Source organism: Echinops telfairi, unplaced genomic scaffold (genome assembly GCF_000313985.2).
Source record: "Echinops telfairi isolate 266 unplaced genomic scaffold, ASM31398v2 ScPeMD7_7469;HRSCAF=8507_0, whole genome shotgun sequence".
Classification (NCBI taxonomy): domain Eukaryota; kingdom Metazoa; phylum Chordata; class Mammalia; order Afrosoricida; family Tenrecidae; genus Echinops; species Echinops telfairi.
Genome location: NW_022111372.1, coordinates 82,558,501 through 82,568,641, shown reverse-complemented (window position 1 = coordinate 82,568,641; position 10,141 = coordinate 82,558,501). Strand labels below are relative to the sequence as shown.

General features: G+C 48.7%; 1 protein-coding gene across 1 annotated transcript in view; it reads right to left on the bottom strand.

Moving 5' to 3' along the window:
- Positions 1-1,089: 1,089 nt before the first annotated feature.
- RBM22 (RNA binding motif protein 22) overlaps positions 1,090-10,141 on the bottom strand; it is a 16,162-nt gene continuing 7,110 nt past the window's right edge. Inside the window, exons 2-10 of the mRNA XM_004697091.2 lie at positions 9,279-9,308; positions 7,560-7,692; positions 6,540-6,640; positions 6,274-6,446; positions 5,245-5,445; positions 4,176-4,340; positions 3,207-3,295; positions 2,866-2,997; positions 1,090-2,068 (exon numbers count right to left, since the gene is read on the bottom strand). Coding sequence (XP_004697148.1) covers positions 1,938-2,068; positions 2,866-2,997; positions 3,207-3,295; positions 4,176-4,340; positions 5,245-5,445; positions 6,274-6,446; positions 6,540-6,640; positions 7,560-7,692; positions 9,279-9,308 — 1,155 coding nt within the window. The 3' untranslated portion in view covers positions 1,090-1,937. The remainder of the gene's footprint in view (positions 2,069-2,865; positions 2,998-3,206; positions 3,296-4,175; positions 4,341-5,244; positions 5,446-6,273; positions 6,447-6,539; positions 6,641-7,559; positions 7,693-9,278; positions 9,309-10,141) is intronic.

Genomic DNA, 10,141 nt, shown 5'->3' with positions numbered 1-10,141 from the left:
GGGACAGGGCAGCTACGCCTCGCCAGACCTGACTCAGCGGCACTTAGCAATTGAATACCTATTCCATACCGTTGTTTATGCTGGTCTTGGCTCTTAATGTTTAAAACTCCAACATGAACATTAGACTTCTTGCTCAGAGGCAAGAATATAGTTGGATACATTTATACACATAGAAAATAATTAAACATGGCAATTAATAAAAAACTACACATAGGATTCACACGTTTTTAAAGTTGGTTATAAATCTTTTATGTGCTCAAGAGACAAAACCAAGACACAAGCAGCAACCATCAGGGATGTAGGCTGTCTTGCTTCACCCGACAGTACTCGAAATGCACTGCAGTTCCCTACATGGATTTCAATAACTCGAGGGAGTGTAAAGCCCTCTAGAGCAGTGGTTCTCAACCTTCCTAATACCGTGAGCCTCTAATACAGTTCCGCATGTGGTGACCCCCAACCATAAAATTACTTTCATTGCTACTTAACTGTAAATTTACTACTGTTATGAATCACAATGTAAATATCTGATATTCAGGATATATTTTCATTGTTACAAGTTGAACAGTTAAAGCATAGTGATTCATCACAAAGCAATATGTAATTATATATTGTGAAATATTTGTTTCCCGATGGTTTTAGGCAACCCCTGTGAAAGGGTTGTTCGACCCTCGAGACCCACAGGTTGAGAACCACTGTTCTAGAAGAAAACCCCGAGAGAGTAAAACGGGGGCTGTTAAGACAGCTGCATTTCTTCAGGTAAAAGTGCCGCAACCCTGGTTCCTGGCAGACGGAACCACACACACGTTTTACCTGCTCCCTTCAAAATGACTTGTAGGAGGGTATTTTTGAAGCGATCGTTTGTCATACAGCACGTGCTGGGCTTTGCATGAGTGCCTTCTATCAGTTATCTACTTCAACCTCACAGCAACCTTTCACACAAGTCCTAAAAAAGACCCGGGCCATTGCTTAATTAGTATGGAATGAATACAGAGATAAAAGACAAAAGTCTAAAGAAGTATTTTAAAAACATTTACATATAACTTGTTTCCAATTTCCACCCACAAATAAAGAAAACAGAGATCTAGAACATTTGGAAAACTGACCCGTTTTAATTATTTTAAAACAAAATGAAACACATTACATTTCCTTGACCATCTACGCCTCAGCTAGCTCTATCCAAAGGCTCCAGGACCACACTGCTCGCCCCTGCACAGCACAGGGAAGACGCATGAAGGCCAGTGTTTCAGATCCGAGGCCCAGCCGAGTTGCGGCTTCCAGGCACACACAAACACGCCAAGCCTGCTGGTTTCACAGGTGTTTTAAATCATTTTGATTCCAGACACCGGGCTCCACAAATTCGCATTTCCTTATGACTTGGCGGCGCGTCCGGCCATTGCATCTTTCTTGGTGGCGGCACAGCGAAGTCAAACCACAGTCGGATTTCTCGGGCAGGAATGAGGAGAAGATGCTGGTTTCTTCCCAAGGTGTGACTTTGGACGAGGAAGTCCCACTCAGGTCTCTACAATGATTAGTCCTGGTTATCTTTCTTAGATAAGAAAAAGGAAAATACCCAATGGACAGAAAAATGGACAAAAGTTTTTTGTTTTGGACTGCAGGTCAAGCCCCCCACCCCACCCCCCCAAAAGTAAAAAACGAACATGTAGTTGGGATGACAACTCGCAGGCGCCCCCCACACAGCTGGGGCGGGGGGAGCACTCCTCAGGTCTCGTTAGTCATGTGAGAGCAACGCCTGACTGCTCGGGCAGCTTACTGGAGCTCCGTCAGTCCTTCAACATGAGAGGCCGGCTGCAGCTCTGACTGCCCCACATCTGACCGCATTCAGCTACCAGGGAGACTACAAAGACGGGAAAATAGATTTAATCCAAGACCCATTCCTGGAGTTCGCTAAGCGCCGTTTCCCCTGTGGCACCGGTGTGCTAGGGACTGCTGTGCTTGCCAGCGTGGGCTCCCATCCTCTGCGGGTCCTGAGAAGGGTAGTGGATTGGTCCTGGAGCCCTCATGAAAGGAGGGGGTGGTCCCATGGGGTGGAACATATGTGGCCCAAACCCTGCAGGTGGAAGAGAAGAAAGGGGTCAGGCTTGCAGAGCTCTTGTCGGTGTCTGGTACCCAAGAGTTTCCCTAAGGTCAGAACCCCATCCACAGACACCCCCCCCACAGGGGGCAGAACAGAGCACCAGTGCACACACTGCTTCGACTGTGCTACTTTCCGGATCTACAGGGCTCAAGGCACCTCCTCGTATGTCTCCACACACGCCAGACCCCCCAGGCAGAAGAAGGGCTCACTGGACTCAGGCGGTATGGAAGAAATCAGGCTTAAGGCCCTGGTGTCCTTAAGCTCAGTATCCTATACCAGACTGGAGAGAGTTCAGAATCCGGGGTTTTCTCCCAGCAGTACGGGAACTCTGGCACCAGGAGCACAGGGGGCAGCTACTCAGGACTAACTTAGCCGGTTTGCTGTCACTGACATCCCCTCGGAGCATGCTACACACAGGGCCAGTCCGCTAGCCAGACAGAGTGTGAGCCAAAATTTAAGTCCCTTACGTTCCCAAGCACAAGGCTGGCTTCACCTGACAATTTTTCTGTGTTAAGGCTTTCCGAGCAAAGGTGAAATGTCACGCTCACTGCCGCAGTTAGAGGAGGAATGCACTACAGCATCAGTCTGGGTTCAGTTTACTGGGCCCAAGTGCAGTCAGCCGCTTCTGCTCTCATTATACAATAGCTACTTCAAGGTAAAGAGTTTTCCAGGACAAACCCAGAGAATTCAGATGGACCAGACTGGATGGTGAGGCGCTCTCTGGGCTAAGGAAGTTCCATCTGCTTACTAAGGCGGACGCTGGAGGTTACCTGGGGGCGGGGGCGGGGCGATGCCAGGGGGCGGAGGCAAGGCGATGTTGACCACAGCTGGAGGACCGCTCGGAGGTAGGTTGAAGTAGTTGGCAGAGGCTTCTTCTTCAGCCGCAGGAGGAGGAGGCAGAGCTGCAGGAAAGAAATCGGGCAGAGAGGAGACCACTTTATGCATGCATCACTGCTCCCCCCTTCTTTAGACCCTCCACGGTCCTGCTGGGGGAATGGGCTGCCACAGGAGGTTCCACCTCTCAGCTGTGTACAGAGTAAATGCACACGCTCGGGGCAGATGGAGCACCGCAAGTGGGCAAGCTGTGGGGTCCACAGAAGTCGGCACTCACCGCCTGGCAGCCCGGGCACGGGCTCGAGCTTGATTCCAGAGTCTGTGGTTCCGTCCTTCTCCTTTTCTTTTCCTCGGGCAGCCTGGGATCTAGGGACAGTCACCCACCATCAGCACTTTATCCACCCGGCTCACATCTCTCCTCTCTGCCCTCCACTGAGGCACCTGCACGTTTTACTTCCTCCTCACCTAACATTCTTTCCCCATAAAAGCTACCATGCAGAGGGAGCGATCAAGAGTTTGAAGCCAAACGTACTTGCTGGCACTATTGGGGGTGAGCTCTAGAAGAGGCAGCCTATTGGTGTGCAGCACCATGCTCGGCACAGAGAAAGCACTGCCACCAGTGAGTCTCCCGCCAGGCTCCAGGCTGGAAACCCGCTTGCCCTTCCAAATCCCAGAGCAGCTTGTCCTGTGTCTCTTCCAAGCAGCCTGCACTTTGAAACTCACATTGGTGATCCTGTTTTAGCACCTCCACTAGATAGTCAACCTCTCCACAGGGTATAATCTAGGTTTAATTCGTGTGTAAACACACAAATCTACTTTCTACTTCTTAGCAGAACATTTTAACTATAACAGGTGGTTGCAAAAATATGGCTTCATAGATTATCCACGAAGATGCTGAAAACATTTTCAAAGCATCACTGTCGGAACAGCTCTAGGGCATCATGTCTCCCTGCCATCAAGTCGATTCCTGATAGGGCAGGGCAGAAGTGCCCTGTGGGTTTCCGAGACGTTTAACTCTTTTTGGGAGTAGAAAGCCTCCCCTTCCTCCTGTGGAGAGGCTGGTGGTTTCAAACTGCTTCCCTTGGGGTTAGCAGCCCAACAAGTAACCTACTATGCTCAGTCTAAGATGGAGAGTTTTTAAAAGTTCTTTTTAAAGAGCCTATTCATATAAACCTTTTTGCTAAATGTGTGCCAGGCCCTAGAAAATAAAAGTCAGTAAAGTCCATGAAACGTGTCTAGGTCTCACCTGCCCCATTTCACATTGAGTCTGCGGCCATTGACAATCAACTTATTAAAGGACTTCTCAGCAGCCACCTCTGCGGCCTGCCTGGTGGCGAACTGAATGAAGGCACACTGCTGCCTCTGAACGACAGTGACCGTCCGGATCTCTCCAAACTGGTAGAAGTGATTTCTAGGAGGCGGTCAGAGAAAAGCAAGAGTAAGCAATACACAGGCATTCCCGAGATGGACGCAGTGAATGAGCAACTCTTTCCCTAACTCACCAGCAGGCAGGGAGGCCCCAGAGTTACTTGTCTAACTAAAAACAAAACAGCACCAAAACCGTCGAGCCCATTTCAAGACTCACAGCACCCACTTTAGGACACGGTTGTTGTTACGGGCTATCAGGTTGGCTCTGACTCACTGCAACCCACTGAAACAGAGAACAGAACACTGCCCGGTCCTCACCATCCTCACAGAGCAGTCTAACTGCCCAAATGTTTCCAAGGACACGAACCTTTCTGGAAGCAGACTGCTATATCTTTCTCCCTGGAAGCCGCTGGTAGATTCGAACTACCAACCTTTTTGATTGGCAACCTGGCGGATTAACCACTGTGCCATCAGGACTCCTTCTTGCCTAAAGATCTTACCCTACTGTGGGTGCTGCCTAATGAGAGAAAAAAAGTAAAATGGGAACAAAAAGGGCTGTGGATTATCTCAGGGCCTTTCCCAAGGAGGAAGAGGCCTGCCTAGATATCTCTTCAACAGAAACAGGATACAAATTAACCAAACACCAGTCTCTTTTAAAACTAACCGTTTAAACCTTAAATTTTATAATCCCCCAGTTCCCTGTCCTTGCACAGCTAGCCATGCTTAGACATCGGCCCCCCTTATCAGAGCCCCGTGCCACTCTCATCAAGCACAAGGACGGCGTGCACGCGATCCACACGACTATGGCAACAGAACAGCCAGTGTGCACGTTCTAGTCAGCTCGACCGAGCCTGTGTGGACCAGTACCAGGCCCGTCTGTGCTTCTGTCAAAAATGATTCCAGGGGCATTAAAAGCTCAAAGAGCTCCCCGAAGTGTTGCCACAAACCTTAGGTCTGTCTCAGTAATGGTGTCGCCTAGACCACCAACATACAACGTGGTGATGGTCTTGTCCTCCGGCGGGTCCAGACGAGGCATTGTTGACGCCCGCTTTAGAAGCTTATCAGCCACGGGGTCATTGATGCCATAGTAGCGGTCCTTGATGTTCTGATCAGCAAGGGGGTCATCTGGATCTGTAGGCTTCTCGTGTCTACGGATCAAGAGAAAACAATGTGCACAGAGAAGACAAAGGGAATTTTTATAAACAACTTATCATCCAATAGGAGCTGTAATATTAATCTCAAATGTATACCCTGAAAAGACTTTTGAACTAGAAACCAGTCATACCAAAAAGATTATCAAATAGCCACTAACATTACTATCAACATAAGGGATTCTTCTATCAAACGAGAATAAACTAGCCTCCCAGAAGCCATCTGGACAGTCACCACAAGGTGCCAGAGATTTCACAGGAAACATGGCTTCAGCATAATGAGCTCTAGTGAGGAGACACATGGTTAAAGGGCTTTAAGCTATTGCGTATTCTATCAAGAATCTGATCAAAAAGACAGACAAGGGGACTTCTGCTTGTTCACTGAAAAACCCCATGGCCTTTGCATTCCGTTTTTCTGAGACCCTTTTAAAGTCCCCATGTATAATATTCGATCTGGGGGAGAAATGTGTCGGGCTAAGCATTAACCAATTTCCAAGTTAAAATTACTCCCTCATCCTCTAGGAGTCTGGCCTGACCTGACTGCACCTGCACACTGGGAGTCAAGTCATTTACACCACGCAGTCTAGTCACACTGCAGGTAGGAACTTGTAGGGTCAGCATCTTCATTATGTGGCACAGCATCTTAGTGTCCAAGGCTCACCAAACAGGCAAGCCATAATTTGCTCTAGCTCTTCTCAGGACAAAGTTCTAAGAAAGGATATAACAGCTGTCTGATTTCACAGCAGAAACAGCGTGAGCTAGCAGCTCCCACTTCTTGGATGGCGAAGCACCGGGAAGCGAACGCAAACGCGGTTCAGTTCTTGCCTGTAGGGACACTCCTCTCCTCTCTTGCACTCGCCTTTCACCCAGAAGGAGCAAATGTGGGGCCGATTCCGCTTGTAGTAGGGTGTGGTCCGGGCCAGTTTGAGCAGCATGTCACTGGTGGATGTAGCTTTCCCCAGCATGCCAACTGGACGTGTCCCATCAGAGTTAGAAATCTAGACAGGAAGGACAAGTTCAAAAGAGATGCCCCTGCCAATTCCCTCAGATGCTCGCATTAAATATAAGCACCATAGAGAAAGGGTGCGCACCTCTCGCTCCATGTTCTGCGTGTAGTATTCTTTGTTGACGTCTGACTTTGGCATATCATCTTTAAAAGACAATCCTGCGTCACGAACCTGGATGGGCAGCCCTGAAATAAGAGAAAAGAGGGAAGGAACAAGGGTATATTTAAAACATGTTTATTCAGACAGTCGCTGGTTTTGAACCAGATCCGTTCCTAAGTGTGCTTGAAGTCCAGTTGATAGCTAAGTTGGAACAGGAGCAGTGTAGCCGAAATCCTGGTAGCATAGCAGGATATGCACTAAGCTAACCACAAGGTCAGCAGTTTGAATCCATCAGTTACTCCTCAGGAAAAGTTGAGGTTTTCTGTTCCCATAAGGATTTTTAGTCTCGGAAACGCAATGAGGCAGTTCCATGCTGTCCTACAGGGTAGCTATGTGTTGGAATCAGCTCAGTCGCAGGATTTAACACAAGGAAAGGATCAAAGCTTTTTAATTCTTAAAACCTGCACAGCAAGTGGAGGTGATTACAATAATTGTTTCAAAGTGTGAGCAAAGTTACAAAATACTGAGGGCAAGTAAGAGTTGTCCGTGAGTGGGATGCTCGCGGCCCAGGGACTCGCTACACTGAATGCCCAGTGCAGTCTCTAGCACCACCGGGCCCTTCCCCACCCCCTCCAGTGCCAGAGCTGCATTACATGTGTCCTAAGACTTAGTCCCACCCGCCTCATAGGCTACAGAGCCTCTGTTCTAGGAAATGACCCTAATTTCAAATACATGAGGGTATTCCAAAATGTTTGTGGAAAAATTCCATCACCTTTCAATTCAGTTTTCCCACAAACTCTTGGAAGTCCATTCATAGATAGGGGAGGTTGGGATGATTCTCCTTAATCCCCAGCCTTTTCTTAAGTTCCTACAGTGATTCTGTTTTCCTCCTGGGACAAGCAGATGACCAGTGAGAGGGTGAGAAGTGGGAGCAAAAGACCGTGTTGCTGTCTGGGGCACCCGGACCTCCGCATGCTCCGATCTGGCTGGCAGGCACACACGTACCATACTCCAGGTCCAACAGACAGGTCTGGCAGACGTTTTTCAGTTTACTGCAGGTTTGGCACACCTCTGTCTTCTTGAAGCGCATTCGGACCCCAGGGCACCACCGGAACACTGTGAAGGGCCTGGCACAGATCTGCAACAGCAAGCAAGCGCCCCAGGGGGTGAAGGCCCCACCGCACAACCCAGCAAGAGAAGGTCTGAAGAAAGATTCCTGAACTCGGGGTTTGGAAGTCCACAACACTCATCTAGTCTCAATGTGATCTAAGGTTCTACCCTATTCACACCCTTTCCCAGTAGTTGCAGGAGAAAGACTGGGCTTTCTACTCCCATAAACAGTCAGTCTCGGAAACCCCCCAAAGGGGTCGCTGTTAGTCAGCATTATCTCTATGGCAGTGAGTTTGGTTTTTTGGTTCCTAGTAGGTACAGAGCCTTGGTGATGTAGTGGGTTAAGAGGTGGGCTGCTTACCACATGGTCAGCAGTTTGAACCCACTAGTCACTCCTTGGGAGAAAGTTGAGGCTGTCAGCTACTGTAAAAATTTAGTTTCAGAAACACAAAGGGGTAATTCTACTCTGACCAACAGGGCCACTTACGTGTCATAAGTGACCCAACCGCAGGGAGCTATTTCTCCCCAGTAGTTAAGAATCCACACAACAGAAACGAGACACTCAAAAAGCCTCCCCGCCCCCCAAGAATTAACTGCCATGGATACTCTGACCCTATGATCTCCCCCTCAGCTAAAAGGCTCAAGTATACGATCATACGTTTGATGTTTTTTAAAAAAGAAAGGGTTTTCACATGAAAGGAAACAGACTTTGAAGATGCCCAGGGATGGCAGGGAAACCATAGGCTAGCAGGCAGACAGGGGTTAACCCAGATGAAAGGGAAGGCAGTATCCAACAAAGAGAGGAGGGGAAATGCAGCAATGAGGGCAAGGCATGAGAGGGATGGGGAGGGAGCTGCTCAGTATAACTGACGAGCTGCCCTCTACCTAATCCACATTAAGGCAGTGAGAAACAAAAACAGACCCTGGCATAGTCCATTGGCTGGCCCACACTAAAAGATACTGGCCTGACAGCAAAAGGAAAACACATATGCATTGGTGTGCTGTAACCTGAACTAACATGAAGGCGCGCACACACACCAAACAGCTTTGACATCAAAGGACTCTATTTCTTTTCTTACCTCCCACAATAACCAGTGCCCGTCAGCGAGCGCATAAATGATTCGTGAATGTGAGGTGGCTCGGACGTTTACTCTCATTGTGTGCAAGCTGTGTCCTCTGCCGTGTACAGTTCAACCGACAGCTGTCGACTCAGGCCTACATGACAGAGCAGCACTGTGCAATATGGTTGCAGAGAGCCCGTGAATCGCTGCCGAAGCAGATGGCCTCATCTTTCTCCCGAGGAGCGACTGGTGCGCTTGAACGCAGTCAGCAGCCCGATGCTGAACCTACTGCACTACCAGGGCTCTTTCCGTACAAGTCCAGCGACCCTCTAAGACTGCCTGGGACAGGCGGCCACATTCTCTAGGCTGTTTGTGGACCAGGATTTCCAGGCTTCTGTTCACACAGAATAGCTTGGGGGTCTTTCGGAGTGCTTAACCAGTGTGTCACCAGCATTCCTTCATTTACTTTTAACAGAGGACTTCAAAGTGGAGCAAGTTGCGGGAAGGTTTGAAAAACCAGGTAAACTCATTACTCCTTAAAGGACCTTCTTACCTTGCATTCCTTCCCGTACTTCTCTTTGGTCTGAAAGAATAAATAAGTGGCATTAACAGAAAATAGCAACACCACCAGATCGCCACTCCTTCCCCACCTTAGATACAACCCCCAAATATGCCTGCATAAACCCTTGCGCCCTAAAGAGAAAAAAGATCCCTCTGGGGGTTGGGGTGGAATACAAGGGGATTCAAAAAGTTACAAGGAAAACTCCACTATCTTTACATCCCATTAATCCACAACTTTCGGAGCACCTGGGGATAATCCAATCACTTTGCCAAGTGCTATAATCTCAAAAGAAACCTATAGATCTACCATGTGCTCATGTTTCCAAAAAACATCACTCTACAGATCAGCCTACAGATCCATGTCAGGCTTCTACTTTCTTGCCTAAGAACTAAAATTCCTACTAGTTGACATGTGGGAGATGCAGCCACGACCACCCCATCTAACAATATTAGTCAGAATGTGGTAACTTGCTTCACCCTTGTCCCCAAGGCACCCCACGCACCCACCCACCCACGTACAATAGTGAGTACAATGGTGCACTGGCCAAAGGCACCTTGGCTGGAAGTCAGGAAACCCTGATGCTGGCCCTGGTTCTCCTTAACCTGCTGAGGCCCCTGGAGTAGGTCCAACGTTAGTTATCCTTTACTTGTTTTGTGAAAAGACATTGATGTTCTTTGGGCCGCGGGTTAATAAACCTATTTCTGGGTCAAAGAACAGCAAATACCGGCTGCTGTTACGACTCTAGCAAGACAGGATTGTTGCTGGGTTCCAAGGGGGAGCGTACGCCTGACACCCCTTTGCAAAGCGGCTTGCACTCAGGGCCAGTACGGAGGCACCCGGTCAGCCAGCGTCAC